This window comes from Kickxella alabastrina (genome assembly GCF_025024165.1).
Source record: "Kickxella alabastrina strain RSA 675 chromosome Unknown BX661scaffold_1, whole genome shotgun sequence".
NCBI classification, from domain to species: domain Eukaryota; kingdom Fungi; phylum Kickxellomycota; class Kickxellomycetes; order Kickxellales; family Kickxellaceae; genus Kickxella; species Kickxella alabastrina.
The window spans coordinates 1,849,778-1,869,217 of record NW_026251472.1 but is presented as its reverse complement, the minus strand read 5'-3'; the positions used below and the strand labels follow the sequence as shown (position 1 = coordinate 1,869,217).

Below are 19,440 nucleotides of genomic sequence, written 5' to 3'. Positions count from 1 at the left end.
CAAAGTTGTATTTTACATATTCCAGCTGACACTTGCGTCAATATATGCCTATTACATGTGCTCAACACATGCAATATAATGTACCAAAAACATTTTTTATCTTTTGTAATATTATTTTTTGTAGAAATGGAGTAATGCACAGCCCAACATCTATTGTACAGTAATTAACTGCTTTTTTCCGCTCATGGTATGTATGGCGTTAAGAAAGCCTTATCATTGTTTCTATTTCCTGCATCTGCCTTATTCCAAGCCTCAATTTCATGACATACATAGTACAGCAGTTGTATTGACTGCAATTTCTGCGAATTCGTGTTTTCCAGTTGTAGTCGTCTTGTCGCCTTGTCGCCTTGTCGCATTCACCCTGGTACCTTTTCATCACCATCCTCCCCCTCCTTTTCTGTCTGACGATACACGGTGCAGTTGCTATTTCTCAGTATTATATATTACTATTGTTTTGTCTTTCTCATTTTCTTTCTTCCTTTATCTCTTATCTGTTTTTCTTCTTTCATTTTTTAGCCCTTATATCTATTTGTTTCATATACTGCCATTTATCAGTATTTTTTGTATTGCATCATTAAGCGCACTTGAGATAACTATATTTATCTACTCTTTTTTCTCACACTTTTCATCTATCATCATATCTGTACTTGGCGGATTTATCAACATTTTATTTTTATCAACAAAAAGGCAACAGGAATGTTTGAGAGATACGCCCCGCCGGCCGAAATCACAACCTCCCTGGACTCATTTGCTCTGGGATGGCTGTACCCCTATGCAATGCACTGGAAAACGCCGCTGGTTATTGCTGCTGCATACACGGTGTTAATCATGAAGGCCAATCCACAGAAGCCCATCGCTGCAAAGGCGCAGCCACTGAAGCGCGCGCAATCACCGGTCTTTAAGCGAGTGGTCATTGGCCACAACATCATCCTGGCAGTCTACTCCCTGTGGACTCTAGTGTCTATGGTCTCTGGGTTAGTAGATAATCTGCGCACACACGGTTTGTACGAGGGCGTCTGCGACACGAAATTCACCATGTGGAACGCCAAACTGTTTCGCCTGTCGTTCTACTTTTACTTGTCAAAGTACTATGAGTTCATCGACACGCTGATTATTCTGTATAAGGGCCGCAAGGCGAGTACGCTCCAGATGTACCACCATGCAGGGGCGGTCATCACAATGTGGGCTGGCTGCTACTTTATTGCTGTGCCTATTGCGTTCTTTGTTATTGTGAATTCGGCGATTCACACGTGGATGTATACGTTTTATGCGTTGACAGCGGCGGGGATTAGGCCGCCTGGGAAGCGCCTGCTGACGTCGAGTCAGATTTTCCAGTTCATTTTTGGCATCTCTTGCTGTCTCTTTTACGTGTTCTGCCCGGGATGCGAGAATGGTAGGCAAAAGATTGCTATTTACATTAACCTGGCGTACCTTTTCCCGTTGCTTGGCCTGTTCTCGTCATTCTTTGTGCGGACCTACCTGACAAACGAGAGCAGCGGCAAGAACAAGAAGGAAGCTTAGCCGCATTTTTTGTTACTGTGCAAATTGGTGGGGTGATGATCTATATATTCGATTCTCGTTGATCAATAAATTTTCTATTTTCTTAGCATTTATCTCGACTGCGCATGGGACATCACATTGCATACACTAACACACCGAAGAAGAAGAAAATCAACAGCCTTTATATTTGTGCCGTGTACTATTTAATTTTGTGCATTTGGAAACCTTATCATAACTGTTTTCAATTGCTTATAATATTCTTTTTTTTCTTTTACAACTTTTACACTTTCGCAAGGCATAATCCCATGTTTTCGATTCACAGCAGATTCGCGGGTGGACTCAAACACATGGCGGCGGTCGGCTCAAATTCAACGAGACACGCAAACATACACACCTCGGGAGCCTGCAGCATAGTGCACCGGACCAATCACTACACATTGCTCGGCGTGCCCACCTCGGCAAGCCATAGCGACATTAAAAAGGCGTTCTACAAAAGCAGCATGAAATGGCACCCAGACCGAAACCAAGGATCGAACAACGCACACCAAAAGTTCCTCAAAATCAACGAAGCCTATTCGATACTGGGCAACGAGCAGAGCCGGCGGGCTTACGACCGCTCACTGCAGATCCGCACCACCAGTGGTTATTCTGGGAACGCATCTACGCATCGATACCACAATACGGCGTTTTCGAGTAGCGGCGAGTACTCGTCGAGGAAGACTGCGCCGGATGGACGGGCCGAGGAGTACAGGCGATCGAATGGCGCTTATCCGGGAAACTCGCGGGCCGGCCAGCGCCCTAGGTCTAACTTTGCCGAGTGGGAGCAGCGGCATTATCAGGAGATGAAGAAGAAGGCGGAGGATATTGGGAGACATGCAAAGGAGACAGCAGGAACGAGCCGATATAGCAACACGCAGATCGCCATATATCAGTTCTGGGAACTGGTGGCTGCTGCGGCATTTGTGTTTGGCGTTGCTTGGGCGGGATCCAGCTTTGTGCGTGTATCTGCAGAAGAGCGCGACGGCGTGACTAAAAAGCCAAAGGCGTAGTGGAAAAAAACGCTTGTACCTACTATATATTTTTTACGCAATTGAAAATAATGCAATGTGACAATCAAGGATATCAGGGCTGAAATGGAATTACAATTGCAATTACAATGGGTTGATAACATGTCCGTATTCGCACACCCTCTCAACCTTGCCAATGTGTCACATCTATGCTTCGGAATGCTTTTGTGGAGTATTTGGACGACGCTGTGACTGTTTTGCTTTTTCGAAGCGCGCTTTCATCCAAGTTAACGAAAAATTGGGGAGATAATAAAAAACAGCGGAACTTGGAACATTGTTGTTGCTGCGGCCGGATTTGCAGGAAAATAAAAGATGGTCTGGCGAAAAAAGGGCCACGTAAGCAAAGGATATGTTGCCAATCTGGCTAACTTCCAGCCTTTTCGGGAGATAACAATGGTGACGCTCAGCAGAAAAGGCGCGCGCAACATGTGCGAAGAAATTAATGCCACTCGTGCTTCCACACATTTTGCTCGCTTTAATTACTGAGAAATCAAGCGGGCTGGCATGAGGACAAAGGACGAAAAATAAGCTGCTTGAAACAAGCGTAGACTTGATTTTACAAGACAAGGGGATATATAAATTTGCTGGCTTTGCAGACTTGCTTTGTAGGGCCAAAGTCTTCGCGATGAGGAAGAAAAAAATTAAAAAGGTCGATTTTCTTTTTGTATGGCCCCACTTATTTTTTATTTCCGCTCGCTTCAGCCCCTTCCGACCCCTCCCCCTCTCCGCTATCATCCTCGCCCCCCTTTCCAGATTGGCTTAAAATGGAGGCCGCAGTCGCCCGTCCCTTCGCCCACATTTTCTCTCTTTTTCTCACACCTTTCTCAATTTTCATATACTTAAAATAATTAGGAATTTCCACTTTACCCTTTTTTTGTTAGCTCTCTTCAGCCAGCACAACCATTTTTCATATACTAGAACCGCAGTATAGAGGCCGCAAGAACATCTGTCCGCTTCCTCACTTAGCTCCTTGCCAACATACTATTTATTACAACTCATTCTTTGCGTGCATTTGTCCATAGCCCAGAGAGTGTTTTTCTTTTTTCTTTTTTCTTTTAGCTCCACTAACTGCAAGTTTAGGAGCGTGCTCGGGCTACTACAGGTAGAAAGGTCCAGTGCGTAAGGAGCAAGACGCTTATATAAGGCGTCCACTTTGTCAACCCGCTTCCCAGCTATCGCTTTAAACCGCGCGATAGCTCCAACAGCAAGCGCTCTCGTAGCACCGTTCCACGCCTTCATACCGAAGCCGTGTATTCATTAAAGCAGACACCTTCACTCTCTTCATTACTGAATTCAGTCACCGTGCCTTGCACCCCAGCTCCAGTTTCAACACCAGACATTTCTGCCTTCGAAACTAGCAAAAACCTTAATTCCAACAATGAACTCCAACGCAACCATACACACGTCTTCTTTTCAGAGGGATGCCGCTCAGAAGGACATCGAAGTTACGCTTCGGTCGGTATCTTTGGTGAGTCCACCTCGGATTCCACAGTTAATGCCAAGAGAAACTCTTATGACCGTGTATTGAATGAGGATGCGCTCAGTGTCCTGTTTGACACTGCTGTCGCCGCCGACTATATCCACGGACTGCCTGCCTTTTCGTGCACATCTACTTACTCGGACACCGACTACTTGACCTTTACCAAGACCGATATTCACTCTGCCACTTCTGAACAAACTTGCAACCGTCAACGCAATCATTTTAACCAGGACAACCAGAACAACATCGACTACAACAACTCTAGCAACAGCTCTAGCATCTTTAGCAACAGCAACACTAGCAACAACACCAGCAACAACAATATTAGCAACACCAGCAACAGCAACAGCAACAGCAACAGCAACAGCAACAGCAACAGCAACAGCAACAGCAACAGCAAAAACTATAACAGCAACAGCAACACCTACATAACTATGAACTCTAACAACCAGAACCAGAACGTCCCGTACACCGGCGACTCGCTCTTCGACTCGTTCGTCGGCGCCGACTACTATAGCCCCACTCTCCAGCTTCAGATGGAGTCGTTGTCGCGCCAGCCCTCGTCCCCCGCTGTGCTCGCGTCCTCCCGCTCCATGCCTACCATTACCGACGCTAGGCGCTCGCTCGATATCTGGTCGACACCGCACCCTGTCGACACCCAGGATTTGAGCGCATTCGGCCTGTATCGTGGCCCTGCGACCGCCCCGATTCCCAACTCCACGTACACCGAGCCCCCTGTCTCCGGCACTCTTGCCGCCTTTGATAGCCTACTTGCCAGTGCCTACGAGAGCTACCTCAACACACCCGTTAACCCCGCCAACGTACCCTCGCCCCAGTTTGGCCTTGGCGCCCCCTATAGCACTCTGTATGGCAGTGGGCCCCTGTTTGCGCCCCTCGATGAGATCAAGGCCAAGGACACTCAGATGACGGCCGACAACATCCTGGAGCAGATGGCCTACAATGACCCTACTTTCCGCCAGAATCTGGTGCACGCCCTCGTTGACTTTATCAAGCCTGTGGTCGCCTACCAGCCCATCGAGCAGCCCACGGCATCGTCCTCGGCCTCCTCCATTGATCTGCTGGCGATGTCGTTGCTCACGCAGGCACAGAACCTCACGGATGCCGCTCCCCACCTTGGCGAGTGGAGCGACCAGTCCAACGCCGCCCTGTTCTCCGAGTCTCCCAATGGCTTCAGCGACGACAGCATCTCGGGCGACGCGCCCCTTCTGGACTCGCTGCTTGGTCTGCTCAGTCCGCCCATCATCGACGCATTCACGCCGCTGGTATCCCCGCTCGCTGTCAACCTTGCCGCATCCACCACCGCAACAACAATGGAGACCCCGCTGTTTGCCATGGCTCCCGAAGACGTATTCCGCACATCCTACTTGCCCACGACCACGACCACGACCACTTTCCAGGTTCCAGCTGCGCAGCCCATTGCGCAGCCCATTGCGCAGCCCGCTGCTCAATCCTGCAAGCGCCAGCGCGAGGGGGAAGATGACGGCGAGGAGGGCTCGGTGAAGCGGTTCCACTGCGAGATATGCAACCGCGGGTTCTCGAGGCTGTACAATATGCGGACACACCAGCAGACGCACGAACCGCGGTCAGAAAAGGCTCGTCCGTTCAACTGCGCCCATTGTCAAAGGACTTTTACCAGAAAGCACGATATGACCCGCCACCAGGTCCTGCATGATGACTCGGATGGGTTTAAGTGCAAGAACTGCAACCGCGGGTTTGCTCGTATGGATGTGCTGGAGCGCCATTCGCGCGCTGTGCATAAGCACTGAGCAGAGTGATATATATGTGTTTTTTCATTTTCATTTTCTAATTTTTTTTACATATTTCTATGAATACATCATTCATTCTTCAAAAAAAGCAATTTGGAAAGCTTCAAGCTTAAAATAATGGTTACTGAATGCAGTCACTTTACACATTTGTACAATTACAATTTTACAATTTTATACTTGATAAATTATATTTGCTTAACCAAACAACAAATTCCATGTGCAATTTTGCAAGTCAAGTTTGCGACTGCGCCGTCTTGCAATTTTTTTTCGCTGGACAAAATGAAACGACCAAAAGAGGAAAAACTAGTGTTGAGCAGACTGATGATATGGAAGTGGATGTTGAGGTTAAGGGCCGTGAAACGAGTTTTCATCGACATGCCGATTAACAGGGCATAGATGGTGGTACCATGTAGGATCAAATCAGGGGACATAATAATGACACCCTGATATGCCCCCCATTTGATAATGTATATGCATGGATGCGCACATGCGAATATCACAACATTGACTTGCCAAGACACCGGTTTGCTCGCAGAAGAACCAGTTCTTGCCAACGGAGTGCACAACTGGCAAAGTACACAACAAAGGCAACGAGATATATATATATATATGACGAGACTGGCCCTAGTTCTACTTTTAATTCCATTAATAATAAAAAGCTCTATAAACTGACACCCCATCTTTTAACACTACATCATAGTGCTCCACTCAAATCACAACACTAGCACAAGCTGCTCGTAAAAAAAGCAGCCTGCTCATGAACAATTGCCGCATTTTTGGTACAAAATTGGTTTTTTAATTTGACACATATTGCCGTTTTTTTGGGCAAAGACAAAAAAAGATAAATAGTGCGCCAAATTATAACCGACTTTTTGCAATAGTGCGCATGAGCAGGCAGGATCATCGTTGTATGTCACACTACACATGACATTTCATTCTTCTGTCACCATTAATTGCATTTTATTTCGGCTGTCTGACCGCAAAAAAAACATGACGAGAATTCTTTTGCCATTGGACCCGTGTAGACCATAAAAAAGTTGTTGAAATAAAGAAGTGAAAAAACAGGCAACTAACTTTCCCTCCTTTTTTTCTCCCTCGCTTTGCTCCATTTAAATTCTTGATATTATTCAAGGGGCTTTCCTTTTGATACTATAATTACCAAACCCTACAATATAGTCCGCCTGCTATTGCTCCCATGGCGACCAACAACCTCCCAAGCAGACAGGGCGAGCTGGCCCCCGCAGAGACCAGCTCACTATACCGGCGACCAACGACGCGCATCAACTTTGGCAGCACGTTGCAATCATCCGTCGTGCGCGGCTTCCGGCGTCGCAGCACAACGACTATGGGCGACATCAGCTCTATGCTGGGGCCAGACAACATCCAGCGACGCCGCACTTCGATGCTAAGCCGCGGGCCGCAGCAGGACAGCGGCGAAAGCATCAACTACGACGTAGGTGATCTCTTCGATTATACCGACGGGCCAGCTCCAGTAATCTCACGGGTTAACAGCGAGACTCTGGCGGGCGCACGACTGACGGCTCTGACAGCACAGCGGGCGAACGCCGATGGTGAGCTGCAGCCGCCGCCGACGCAGCGCCAGATGATCGGTATGTACTTGGATGCCAGCGCGGCGGGCAGACGGTGGGATCAGCTGGACGCACTGCTGAATACCGCGGTGGTCGCTCTGCACGTGTATAACACCACGCATATTAGCCAGCACCGGCTCAGTGTCCCCTACTGGTCGTTGGCCACGGAGGCTATTATCAGCGGAATCTTCCTCCTTCAGTTCCTGCCGCGGTATATGCTGGCGCCGGATCCGCTGGAGTACTTCCGGAGCCAGTTTTCCATCATTACGCTGATTTCAGCGCTGACACCGCTGGCTGTCGTGGCGCATATTTCAGTGGATCCGTTGATCTACGACACCTTCATGTCGGCCGGGCCCTGGGTTTTCCTCTACCCGGTTATTTTCTGGCGCCTGCAGCCCGCTCTTCTGCGTTGCCTTGTGCCGATCAAAAACGTCTACAGGATGACGCCAATGACACGAAATGTCCTGCGTGCGCTCACAACAGTGTTCACCACGGTACTGGCAATCACGGTGCTGACACACATAATGGTGTACTACCAAAACAAGGACAAGGGCGGGGAGATCCAGGGCTTTGACGAGGCACTCTTCTTTATCGCGGTGTCCAGCATTACAGGTCTGAGCTCCGATATTGAGCCGGACACGTGGTTTACGCGCAGCATCGTGCTTTTTGTCATGTTCATCGGTATCTTTTGGCTGCCCCCACGCGTGTCTGAGATGCTCAGCCTGTGGCAGGACCGCAGCCCGTGGCCGGCGCATTTCGAGGCAGAGTTCAACCAGTCGCACGTCCTGGTGATCGGCGACCTCGAGTACACTATGCTGTTCGAGTTCCTGCGCGAGTTCTTCTGCGAGGACCACGGGTTGCGCACGGTCAACACTGTGGTGGTCGTGATGAGTGAGCGGAGTCCCGGGAAGGAAGTTGCCGAGCTGCTGAGCGACCCGGCGTATGTCAACAGGGTAAAGTTTGTCCTGGGCAGCCCGACATCATTCAAGCAACTGGCCAAGGTAGAGGCGCAGGCAGCGCAGGCGATCTTCCTGCTGAGCTCCAAGGCCGGCGCCGACGCTGCCAAGGAGGACGCGGCCAAAGTGATGATTGCACTGGCCGTGCGTAAGTACCTCAAGGGACACGGGAACTCGCGCCATCCGGTGCCGATCTACGCCCAGGTGCTGCTCCCTGAAACCACCCTGCACCTGGAGTACCTCGCAGACCATGTCATCTGCGTCGAGGAGTTGCGGCTCGGCCTGTTGGCCAAGAGTGTCATGGTCCCAGGGTTTGCTTCCCTGCTGCAGCTGCTCACGTCGTCGATCCCCAATAATACGACGGATCCGCTGGTGCGTGTCGCACGCAATAGCAGGCAGCCGTGGCTTGCCGAGTATGCGCAGGGAATGGCCCATGAGATCTATGCCACGCGTATCTCATCTATCTTCAACGGTGTGCGGTTCCAGCGCGCCGCACAGGTTATTTTCCAAAGGACCGGCGCCACGCTGTTTGCCCTGCGCGTGCCCGACCGCCGTGTGGAGGCTGGGCCTGAGGACGGGCGCATTCTGATTAATCCGGCCGGGTACATGTTTATCGGAGACGAGCTGGGTTTCGTCATCACGTCTAACTCGCTGGTCTCCATGGATATCGCCTATTTGACCGAGCAGGCGTCTGTGGATATGGGCGATGTGATGAGCGATGACGAGGAGACTACGCCGCTGATCCCCGGCCTGGCCATCACCGACGCAGCTGCCGCTGCTGCTGTCTCAGCAGAGGACGCGGGTATTGGAAGCCCCCTGCAGCGCAAGCTTGCTGTCCCCGAGATGCAACGCACCTTCCTGTCCCCCTTCGGCGGTAACGTTATGGATACGCTGGCTGTGTCGGATGCGCTGCCACAGCACATGGACGACGACGATCATGACCAAATGAGCATTTCCAGCGCCGTGTCCAAGGCACTGAGCGCCAAGCCGTCGAACGAGGAGAGCAGCGACCTGATTGACTTGAGCGACCACGGCATTCTGTCGCCAGAGCTGGCTGTCATCATGGTGGACGATGACCTGGCGAATGGCAGCGACAGCGAGCACTCAGACAGCGCGATGGCGCCGGCGCCCAAGGTGCAGATGAAGCGCACACCGCTGGTGTTTGACCCACGGCAGCAGAAGGCGTCCGAGGTGGATCTTACCAAGCTGGCCGCCGCGACCAGCAGCGCGGAGGTGACACCCAAAACGGCTGCTGGATCCGTGCTGCCTGCGTCCAAGCCCCAGGGCGCGGAAGCGCCAAAGCCCGCTCCCGTGGGGATGACGTCCGACGGGCTTCCCGGCGACATTTCCGGCCATATCATCGTCTGCGATACCAGCTCGGAGTTCCCTAGCAACATCATATACCTGGTCAGCTGCATCCGTGCAGCAGCACCATCGGAGGTAACGGTGATTGCCGAGGCTGAGACCCAGACCCACGCTGCGCCTGCCGCAACAACAGCAGCGCCGGCGAGAAAATCCAACCCGTTCGCGTCCCTCTACGAGCAGATCTCGCGCAGCTACAACGAGCAGCCCGCTGCCGCCGCACAGCAGCAGCAGCCCACGCAGGAGCAGGCGGGTGAGCGCAAGGGCTCGTTCCTCAACATGCAGCCCATCGTCATTCTGTCGCCGGGCGAGCCAACGGATCTGCAGCGCGAGGATCTCTCGCGGTTCGGCTGCCTCCACATTGTCCATGGGTCGCCGCTCTCGCGCACAGACCTCGCGCGCGTGCGCATCCACACGGCAAGCAGCAGTATCGTCCTGGCCAACCGCGAAGAGTCCCTCAACGCCGCCGCTGACTCCTCCAACAAGCTGTCGCTCGCGGGGTCGGACACCTCGGCGACCGCTACGGCCGATGCGCCGGCGCTACTCAGCGTGCTCAATATCGAGGCGCTGACGTACAACAGCCCGGACTTTTTCCTCAGCGTGGAGTTTATTCATCGCGAAAACATGCAGTTTGTCGGTGATAGCGAGACTATGGTGGTCAATGAGGTGTATGGACAGGCGTTCTTGCGCCCGTCGTTTATGTCCGGCCGCGTGTATGCGCCAGTTATGCTGGATACGCTCATCTGCCAGTCGTACTACAACAAGCATATTCTGGAGATCATGAAGCGGCTGATCTTCTCGCACGGCAACGTGGTTCATGCCCTGGGGATGGCCAAGATGGAGGAGGCCGGCATCGACGGTGCGATGATGCTGGAGGACGAGGATGAGGAGAGCTCCGGCCACGTGTTTTTGGTCGAAGTGCCGGAGAGGTTCTATGGGAGGAGCTACTCAAGCTTGTTCTCGCACTGCTGCTTCAAGCACAGCGCCGTCCCGATGGGGCTATACCGCATGGCCATCCACCATCGCCAGCCGTTGTGGTACGTTGTGCCCAATCCTGCCGTTGACAGCGTCATGCGCGAGGGTGACCGTGTTTACATGATTGCCGCCACACGCCCTGTCCTCGAGTGAGCCGGGAGGGAACGCAGCATATGCCGCTGCTGTTTTTTCCTTTCTTTGTGGCAAACAGACGAGAGGTGATCACAACATTGGTCCCTTGTATCCATTTTGTTGACTGCTTCATTTTTCATCTCTGCTTTTTCTTTCCGCTCTTTCTCTTTAATCACAATATTCTATACTTTTCCTTTTTCTGTCTTGATAATTCATACTTGCTGCTCGACCTAATCTCAAACAATCCACAGCAATGGCGCCAATGAAGGGACTGACGGTGTTTATAGCGGACCTGCGCAAATGTAAGGGAATTCCGCGCGCACATCTCGATAATTTAGACAGGAAATAAAGAAAGAATGCACATGTATACATATACATATACAGACAACCAACCAACCAACCAATACTAATCAAAAAAGTACACGCAAACACAAACCAAGTGGTGCAGTTTCTTAGGTCGGTCGCATGAGGATGAGGAGAAGCGGGTAAACAAGGAGCTGGCCAACATTCGCACGAAGTTTAAAGGTAAGGAACTAAACCAGAAGTCAAAACCTGATAATGAACCAGCAACGACAGCAGCTGCAGCAAGCTGTCCTGTAACTAAGCTCATACGCATTCACACGCTTGCTCACACACGCATTCATTCACTCGCATCGTACTTGTAGAGACAAATATCAACGGATACAACCGCAAAAAGTACGTGTGCAAGCTGATCTACATGTCGCTGCTCGGCTACGATGTGAACTTTGGGCACCGCGAGGCGGTCGAGCTGATCACGGGCGCCAAATACAGCGAGAAGCAGATCGGATACCTGGCAGTCTCCCTTTTAATGTCCGAGGACACGACGCACGCACAAACCGTAGTCTCAGCGCTTCGCCGTGACCTCCACGACACAAACGAATGCAACGTATGCCTGGCGCTCAATGCTATATCCAACATTTGCACGCGCGAAATGGCCGAAGGCCTGACACAGGATATAGTTGTACAGCTGCTTTCGCCAGCAGCCAGCATGTTTATCAAGAAAAAGGCTGCGTTGTGTTTGCTGCGGCTGCTGAGGCGGTTTCCTGAGGCTGTCAATGCCCCGCAGTGGGCGTCCAGGGTGGTGCCGTACCTGGGCCACCGCGACATTGGCGTCACGCAGTCGGTGGCCTCGCTGGTGACTGCGCTAGCCCAGCAGTTCCCCGAGGAGACCCGCAAGGCCGCGTCCTTTGCCGTGCGCAGACTCAATAGCCTGGTCATCGACAACGAGTACACTCTGGATTACGTGTACTACAAGGTGCCGGCGCCGTGGCTGCAGATCAAACTCCTGCGGCTGCTACAGTACTACCCAGCGCCGGAATCCACCGAGATGCGCACCGTGCTACTGAGCATTCTGCGGCATATCATTGACGTGTCGCAAGATACTCCGCGTGAGCTGCAGCAGATGAACGCCCAGTACTCGATTCTCTTCGAGGCCATCAACCTGGGTATCCACCTGGATGTCGACCAGGGGCTGATGCAAGAGTGCGCTGTGCTGCTTGGCCGCTTCATTACGTCGCGCGAAACCAACGTGCGCTACCTCGGGCTTGAAACCATGGCGCATCTGGCCGCGTACATTGACCGCCTGGACTCGATAAAGACCTACCAGGGGGTGATCATCCAGTCACTGCGCGACCGCGACGTCAGCGTGCGGCGCCGCGCCCTGGACCTGCTCTACTCAATGTGCGACGTCAGCAGCGCCAAGACCGTGGTCTCCGAGCTGCTGCGGCATATGGCGCTGGCAGACGTCGGACTGCGCGAGGAGATGGCGCTCAAGGTGGCGATATTGACGGAAAAGTTTGCCACTGAGTACTCCTGGTACGTCGATGTCATGATGCGGCTAGTGTCCTTGGCCGGCGACCACATGGGTGATGAGGTCTGGCACCGCATTGTGCAGGTTATTTTGGGCAACGAGGAGTTGCAAGTGTACGCGTGCAAGATCTCCCTGCAGACGCTCAAGGCTCCGGTCTGCCACGAGAGCGCATTCAAGGTAAGCGCCTATGTGCTGGGCGAGTTTGGTCACCTGATAGCCAACTCGGACGACAGCGCGCCCATTGAGCAGCTCAAAGCCCTACAGAGCAAGATGCCAGCGATGTCCCAGGCCGCCCGGGCAGTGGCCCTGACGACTGTCGGCAAGTTCATCAACTTATTCCCAGAGATCAAAACCCTATGTCTGCGTGTCCTCGACAGGTATCGCGGTGCTCTGGATGCTGAGCTGCAACAGAGGGCGTGCGAGTACTATGCGTTGGGCACATTGGAGAGCGAGGATCTTTTGCCGACGGTTTTCGAGGAGATGCCGCCGTTCCCTGAGCGCCAATCGGCGCTGATGTCCCGGCTGCTCAAGAGGGAGTCACACACGGAGGACCAGCGCACCTGGGTATTTGGCGGCCGCGACATCAACCGCGAGCGCCGTGGTCTCTCTGCATCGCAGCCCGAGGCAGAGTCCCCAGCAGCTGCTGCCAAGGAAGAGCAGCAGCAGCAGCAGCCAACTCAACAATCACTATCACAGTTGGAGCAGAAACAGCTCACGGCTTCAGACCAGGTTGTGGCCAAGAGCATGCGACACTACGCACGGCTTCTCTGGGAGAACGACGGCATTTTGTACGATGGCGATGAGATTCAAGTGGGCTTGGTCGCGCAGTACAAGCCCCCAGCCGGCCGTATCGGCGTCTTCCTTGGCAACCGCTCAACAGCGCCCATGTACGGAATTTCCATCAGCGCCAGCAGCTCCGATGCAAGCAAGGTTTCTATCCAGCCAGCTGCTGGTCAAGACGTCCTGCCGGAGACACTTCTTCCCTTGGCGCAAGCGCGTATCTTCTTTGACGTCCACTGCTTGCAGGTTTTCTCAACCGCACCTTTGCTGCGGATTTCGTACACAGTGGCAGGATCACCGACGGTGTCGGAGCTGCAGTTGCCGGTGACTGTGGGTCATTTTATGAATCCGGTGACTATAGCTGTGGGGGATTTCTTTGCGCGGTGGAAGCAACTGGGGGATTCGGGGATTGGCGAGTCGCAGCAGGTGCTGAAGGCAGCGTTTTTGGCATCGGATTCGGCGGCCGGCGAGTGGCTGCGCAGTGTGGTTGGTGGCATGGGATTTGCGCTGATTCAGGGTGCAGACCCGGAGCCGACCAATATTGTCGGCGTAGGTATTGCCACGACACAGGCTGGCCGCTTTGGGTGCCTTGTCAGGGTTGAGCCCAAGACCACACATGGCCTAGTGAGGGTCACGCTGAGGGCAACTAATGCTGAGGTTGCGCAGGCTGTGGGTGGCAGCCTGCGGATGGTGTTTGAAAGTCGGCAGCAGTAGCAGTAGTAGAAGAAGAATGCTTGAGTTTGTAAACTATCTATTTTTAATTTAGAAAATAATAATATGAAATTGTTATTATGTAGTTTTGGACCAAGTCTTTTTATTCCATTTCTTAGTCATTGGTTTTACCCAGTGGGGATTGAGCCGTCAGACAGTAATAGCCGCTATGATGTGAGAAAAATGATAAGAACTATCCAGTCATGAATTGCATTAGGCGTGGCCTTGGGCTTGGGCGCGGCATTCAGACCCTTTGGGGGTCTACAACGACGTTTGAAAGCAGAGTGGTACTAAAATTTTGTAACGATATAAGAATATCATAATGAAATTGCACACCAACGCAACATGAGAGGGAAAAAAAGAAAGAAAAATCAAATATAAAATGAAACGAAATGAAATGAAAAATTTCAAGTAACCATGTTTTGACCCCCCCCCCCATGTTTTTAAATTTATTTTCATTAACTGGTTGGATTGTATATCGACATGACCGACACATGCATTTTTTACACTCAATCTTGCTTACGCATGAGCTGCCCTTTACTTAAAGTTTATGATGGCAAGTGTTGTGTTTTTTAAAATGTCATTTAAAATACATTGATTTATATTGATGAGGGGGAGGGAGGTGGTGTAACATCAACTAGGGAAATAACACGCGATAGACGTGATTATTATCAATCGTGGCTGTATTTTATTGTTTACAGATGCTGATTGTTTAAGGCGAACTTTAGATCCTTTATAGTGTATTTATTTGATTATACTTAATATGTAGAGCTTATTGTTGCTACATAATACATTTGCTGTCTCCCTCTGTAATATCAACAAACTGTCTGTTAAATGTAATCTATAAAAATATATACTACTACTATAAGCGAGCTAAATAAGCTCAATCGAAACCCGCTAGCAGTAAAATATAACCGCGGTTAGTAGTAACCACGATCGTCACGTGGCATTGCCTTAATTGATGTCATGCCCTCTGTGGTGGGGTGCTGTCACCATAGGGGCAAGTTTCTGGGCCCATTATAGGCTGATAATGGGATATGCATTGCTTAGAAATGGTGCCGCAGTGAGAGTCTTGTGGTGGGTAGTAGTATAGATGGTATTATATATTTATTATTTCCAAGAGAGGGTCACAATTCCAACTTGCCAGTAGGCAGAGTCGGAAATGCAGCTGCTGGCTGAGCCTTGTCCCAAAGCCACTCGTAATTCTCTAATACACATCCCATGTGGTTTTTAGGGCTTATCACTGTGTTACTCTCACTCACTGGCTAAGAAGCAATTAGACATGCCTCACTTGTTGACTGTGTGGCGAAGAACCAAACATTCAGTCCTATTAAATATGTGTTGCTTTCACTAATCCCAATAAAACGAGAGAGTAAAAAATAGCTTCGTATCTTTGTTTTGTTCAGATTGGCGACGTCTCGCGCTTAAGCCACTCATATGCCAGACTTCCTTCCTCCAGCAGCGGGCTGACACTTGCCCACACACTTGCATGGTAGGCGTCCAGCCACGCGCGCTCGTCGGGGGTCAGTAACCCGACCTGCACAAGGGACTTTTGGATCGGCACCATGGTGACCGGCTCAAAGGTCAAGAAGCCAGGGCCGCCAGTATAATCAAACGGAGTCTGTTTCTTAACCACAAGGCAGGTGTTCTCGATGCGGATACCGAAGCTGCCATCCTCATAGTACCCGGGCTCATTTGTGATGGTCATGCCGTGCTGGAAGCCGGCATCCAGGTAGTTGCGGCGCATGCCGACGCCCTGCGGGCCCTCATGCACGTTCAAGAACGAGCCGACGCCATGGCCTGTGCCGTGGCGGAAGTCCAGCCCCAGCTCCCACAGCGGCAGGCGCGCCAGCGGATCCAGAACAAAGCCCGATGTGCCCGCAGGGAACACGGCGCGGTCCAGCGCAATGTGGCCCTTGAGCACGCGTGTGAAGCACTCCCGCTGCCACGGCGACGGCGAGCCGAAATGGCAGGTGCGGGTGACGTCCGTCGTGCCATCGCGGTACTGGCCGCCGGAGTCACACAAGAACATCTGGTTGACGTCCAGCAGAGCGTCCGAGCCGCGCGTCGGCGAGTAGTGGATGATGGCGCCGTTGGCGCCGACCGCCGAGATGGTCGCAAAGCTCAGGCCAACGCACTGCGGCTGCGCGCGGCGCAGGCCCTCGAGCTTATCCGCCACGTCGCACTCGGACAGCCGCAGGTGGCCGGCGTTGAAGCGCAGCTCGTTCTCGAGCCACGCGAGGAACTGCGCCATGGCGGCGCCGTCGCGCACGTGGCAGCTGCGCATGCCGTCGAGCTCGGCCTGCGTCTTGATGGCCTTGAGCATGGGCAGGGGCGACTCGGGCAGAACCGCAGCGCCGGCATCCTCGAGCGCCTGCGCCAGCGCCCAGCTGGCCGACGCCCCGGCCAGCAGCCTCGAGCGGCCGGCGGCGGCCACGCGCATGGCGCTGAAGACCGCGCCGTAGGGCTGCAGCTGGACGCCCTGCAGGTGTGCGCGCACGGCGTCGGGCACCTTGCGCTCGTCGGCAAAGAGCGTCACGCTGTCGGCCGTCACCAGCACGTAGGCGAAGAACACCGGGTTGTACGAGATGTCGGACCCGCGCAGGTTCAGCAGCCAGGCGACCTCGTCCAGAGCCGCCACCACGACGCCGTCCGCCCCGGCCTTCGCCGCGGCCGCGCGCACGCGGACAATCTTATCCGCGTGCGATGCGCCGGCGAACTTGACGTCGTGCACAAAGATCTCGTTGAGGGGCCGCTCGGGCCGCCGGCTGCCCCACACGCGGTCAACGAGGTTGTCCGCGACGCTCACGAGCTGCACGCCCTTGGCCTGCATTTTCCTGCGCAGCTCGAGCGCCTGCGTCGCGGACACGAGCGTCGGGTCGATGCCCACGCGCGAGCCGGCGGCAAGGCCGCCGACGTACTCTTGCCAGGTCGGCACGCCGGGGAGCCCGCTCTTCATCAACGTCCAGTTGCTGTCCATCTGCTGCCGCGCCTGCAGAAAGTACCGCCCATCGGTGAACAGCAGCGCCTCTTTGCCTGTCACCACTGCGCACCCGGCGGACCCGTCGAACCCAGAGATGAACGCGCGCCGCTCGTCGCAGCTGGCAACGTACTCGCTCTACAACAATGACGAAATGGCGGGATGATGAAATGCATGGTGGTTAATTGTTGCTTCACTACGCGCTACTGCCGCGGATGCACTGCCGTGGATGCACTGCCATCGCTGCTCTTTACAAACAGCCTTACCTGGTGCGCGTCCTCGCTGGGCACTACGTATGCTGCCACATTGTGCTCCGCCATGCTCATCAGCTCGCGCAGCTGCCTGAGCCTGTCTGTCGTATTGACCGGTGCTGCCATTTCCTCTGTCTCTGCTGTCGTGCTGTAAAAGCGCTTCTTCTTGCTGCTGCTGCTGCTGCTGGCTGTGCCGCTGTGCGCTGCAATTGTCGTGGTGCTAGAGTGAACGCTACCCGTGTGGTATGTGCGCACTAAGCCTGGTCTCGACTGCTGGGCCTGCTGTTGTTGTTGTTGTTGGATGCAGCTGAAGAGTGTTTTGCGCGCGGTTCTTGCTAGGCGACAAAACATGAAGCGTCAAAAAATATATAGTATCAAAAAAACACTGGGGAACAAAGAAGGAAAAGGAAGGAGGCGCTGAGGCCGAGGGCGAGAATGAGTGTCTCTCTTCTGGCTCATCGCCATTGATCATGGCGGCATTGACAGAATGCGACACGCACACCCCGAATCCTGATGATTCAATCACATGACTTTTGCGGTCCAAATTACCCAAGTAAACTCGGGCTGAAGCCCCCAGATACACGAATTCAAATCTCTGTCCGCCAACAACAAAACAAAAACACTAATTCGCATTTCAAAAAGGAAAAATGCGCTCACTATTCCCCTCTGTGCTCGTGCTCCTCCTCGGCGCGCTCCTCCCAGCGCACGCCTCCGCAGACACCCTGGAGGTATTCCACAACCTGGCGCCGAACAAATTCACACAACGCGGCGAACTAACCCTCACCGACCCACCGGCCTACTCGCCAAGAATAAGCGGCGGCATTCCGCCACCGACTCTTCCGGACACCGATGCATGGGCGCAGCAGGGGGACAAGCTCCAGTACACTGTGGTTCTGCGCTCGCAGAAGACAGGATCACTGGTGCACCTGGCAGCCCCTCGCTGCCGGCTCAACGGAGCCGCTCGCCCGAAGGAGACCTTTGTCGTGCATGCCGAGAGGAACGGCGCCCTGCTGCATGTGGATTACGCCGTGGGGTCGCTGGAGAACTGCCACAGCAGGAAGCTCGTGGATGTTGATGGGTTTGATACGCAGGTGGTGGTGAGGAGGAGGATGCAGGGCCCGACGCCGGAGCTGGCCGCAGCTGTTTCTATTGATGTCAATACCGGATCGGAGAAGGCCCCGGAGGTGCAGAAGAGCTTTATTATGAAGTACTGGTACTACATCGTGCCCATTGTCCTGATGCTGCTCCTGACCGGCGAGGACGCACCCCAGCAGGAAGGCAACGCCAGGCGCTAATTCTCCAGATGAAAGAAGAGTGGGAGATATAGCGCTGGCCGGCCATGTGTCTGCTTGACATATCATGTGATGGGCATGTTTCACCTGTCCCGTCTTTTTCTCTCTTTTGTTATTTTCGCTTCTTTTCTTTTTCTCAGTTTGAAGCCCAACCCTTTCTTTTTTCTCCAATAAAGTTGAATTTACACCTTTACCCTCATTTCCCCACCCCCCCTCCCCACTTGACAGCACACACAAATGGACCTCGAGATTGAACGCGAGCTCATGCACAGCTCACCGCCCACGGGCCCAGCCGAACACGGCGACGGAAAATTTGAAAAGATGCTCAGCGAAGCCATGAACACAATCGAAGGCCTGATGCTTGTAACAGTGACGGATGCCGAACGCGAGCCGCTATTCCGCGAAGCCCTACCGATCTTCCACGAGCCGCTCTTCGAGGAGACGCTTTTGGATAAGTGCCAGGACGCCTTTGACGATATTAGGAAGATGCAGATTGGGTCTAGTCGTGTCTTAACCCTGATATACGGCGCAATGCAGGTGGTTCAGTTCCGCGTCGGCCCGTACTACGGCACCGTTGTATGCGATAATATAGCCAACATGGGCTTGGTACATAACCTTGTTAACCGCATCAGATCATGTCTCCAAGTATTATCTGATATGTCCAAGTAATAATAATAAAAATAATTGTATTTGACCAACCACTCTTTTTTTCTTGTTAAAAACTTGAGAACGAAAAGACATTTAAAA

The 19,440-nt window shown here is 52.9% G+C and overlaps 9 protein-coding genes across 9 annotated transcripts; 8 read left to right on the top strand and 1 right to left on the bottom strand.

Annotated features, from left to right (window-relative positions):
- Positions 1 to 777: 777 nt before the first annotated feature.
- BX661DRAFT_192801 (ELO family) lies at positions 778 to 1,521 on the top strand (the record flags this gene model as incomplete). Its single annotated transcript, XM_051537733.1, has 1 exon — positions 778 to 1,521. The coding sequence occupies one exon, from the start codon at positions 778 to 780 to the stop codon at positions 1,519 to 1,521; it is 744 nt and encodes a 247-aa protein (XP_051395518.1).
- Positions 1,522 to 1,928: 407 nt separating this feature from the next.
- On the top strand, positions 1,929 to 2,114 carry BX661DRAFT_126010 (DnaJ domain-containing protein; the record flags this gene model as incomplete). The annotated part of the gene is made up of 1 exon (XM_051532460.1): positions 1,929 to 2,114. A coding segment is annotated over one exon (186 nt), but the record flags the coding sequence as incomplete, so codon positions are not given.
- Positions 2,115 to 5,588: 3,474 nt separating this feature from the next.
- BX661DRAFT_133365 (uncharacterized protein) lies at positions 5,589 to 5,810 on the top strand (the record flags this gene model as incomplete). The annotated part of the gene is made up of 1 exon (XM_051532621.1): positions 5,589 to 5,810. A coding segment is annotated over one exon (222 nt), but the record flags the coding sequence as incomplete, so codon positions are not given.
- A 74-nt stretch (positions 5,811 to 5,884) lies between these two features.
- On the top strand, positions 5,885 to 6,273 carry BX661DRAFT_176129 (uncharacterized protein). The gene has a single exon (XM_051534269.1). It carries the CDS (start codon positions 5,952 to 5,954, stop codon positions 6,228 to 6,230), a length of 279 nt encoding a protein of 92 aa, XP_051395515.1. The 5' UTR covers positions 5,885 to 5,951; the 3' UTR covers positions 6,231 to 6,273.
- A 539-nt stretch (positions 6,274 to 6,812) lies between these two features.
- Positions 6,813 to 11,022, top strand: BX661DRAFT_176126 (uncharacterized protein). Its single transcript, XM_051534268.1, has one exon. It carries the CDS (start codon positions 7,030 to 7,032, stop codon positions 10,867 to 10,869), a length of 3,840 nt encoding a protein of 1,279 aa, XP_051395514.1. The 5' UTR covers positions 6,813 to 7,029; the 3' UTR covers positions 10,870 to 11,022.
- On the top strand, positions 11,023 to 14,319 carry BX661DRAFT_176125 (adaptin N terminal region-domain-containing protein). The gene is made up of 3 exons (XM_051534267.1): positions 11,023 to 11,150; positions 11,305 to 11,373; positions 11,514 to 14,319. Exons 1-3 carry the CDS (start codon positions 11,102 to 11,104, stop codon positions 14,171 to 14,173), a joined length of 2,778 nt encoding a protein of 925 aa, XP_051395513.1. The 5' UTR covers positions 11,023 to 11,101; the 3' UTR covers positions 14,174 to 14,319.
- Positions 14,320 to 15,252: 933 nt separating this feature from the next.
- BX661DRAFT_176121 (peptidase M24, structural domain-containing protein) lies at positions 15,253 to 17,793 on the bottom strand. Its single transcript, XM_051534266.1, has 2 exons — positions 17,417 to 17,793; positions 15,253 to 17,288 (listed from the first exon to the last, which is right to left on the bottom strand). Exons 1-2 carry the CDS (start codon positions 17,750 to 17,752, stop codon positions 15,573 to 15,575), a joined length of 2,052 nt encoding a protein of 683 aa, XP_051395512.1. The 5' UTR covers positions 17,753 to 17,793; the 3' UTR covers positions 15,253 to 15,572.
- BX661DRAFT_176120 (uncharacterized protein) lies at positions 17,794 to 18,888 on the top strand. The gene has a single exon (XM_051534265.1). It carries the CDS (start codon positions 18,049 to 18,051, stop codon positions 18,694 to 18,696), a length of 648 nt encoding a protein of 215 aa, XP_051395511.1. The 5' UTR covers positions 17,794 to 18,048; the 3' UTR covers positions 18,697 to 18,888.
- BX661DRAFT_176119 (uncharacterized protein) lies at positions 18,889 to 19,387 on the top strand. The gene has a single exon (XM_051534264.1). The coding sequence runs from the start codon at positions 18,931 to 18,933 to the stop codon at positions 19,360 to 19,362; it is 432 nt and encodes a 143-aa protein (XP_051395510.1). The 5' UTR covers positions 18,889 to 18,930; the 3' UTR covers positions 19,363 to 19,387.
- The last annotated feature ends 53 nt before the right edge of the window (positions 19,388 to 19,440 follow it).

Coding starts and splice junctions, on each gene's coding strand:
- BX661DRAFT_176129 (XM_051534269.1), top strand. CDS start 5,952: ATGGTTACTGAATGCAGTCACTTTACACATTTGTACAATTACAATTTT.
- BX661DRAFT_176126 (XM_051534268.1), top strand. CDS start 7,030: ATGGCGACCAACAACCTCCCAAGCAGACAGGGCGAGCTGGCCCCCGCA.
- BX661DRAFT_176125 (XM_051534267.1), top strand. CDS start 11,102: ATGGCGCCAATGAAGGGACTGACGGTGTTTATAGCGGACCTGCGCAAA. Junction 11,151..11,304: donor TATAGCGGACCTGCGCAAAT/GTAAGGGAATTC, acceptor GCAGTTTCTTAG/GTCGGTCGCATGAGGATGAG. Junction 11,374..11,513: donor CATTCGCACGAAGTTTAAAG/GTAAGGAACTAA, acceptor TCGTACTTGTAG/AGACAAATATCAACGGATAC.
- BX661DRAFT_176121 (XM_051534266.1), bottom strand. CDS start 17,752: ATGTTTTGTCGCCTAGCAAGAACCGCGCGCAAAACACTCTTCAGCTGC. Junction 17,289..17,416: donor CCAGCGAGGACGCGCACCAG/GTAAGGCTGTTT, acceptor TCATTGTTGTAG/AGCGAGTACGTTGCCAGCTG.
- BX661DRAFT_176120 (XM_051534265.1), top strand. CDS start 18,049: ATGCGCTCACTATTCCCCTCTGTGCTCGTGCTCCTCCTCGGCGCGCTC.
- BX661DRAFT_176119 (XM_051534264.1), top strand. CDS start 18,931: ATGGACCTCGAGATTGAACGCGAGCTCATGCACAGCTCACCGCCCACG.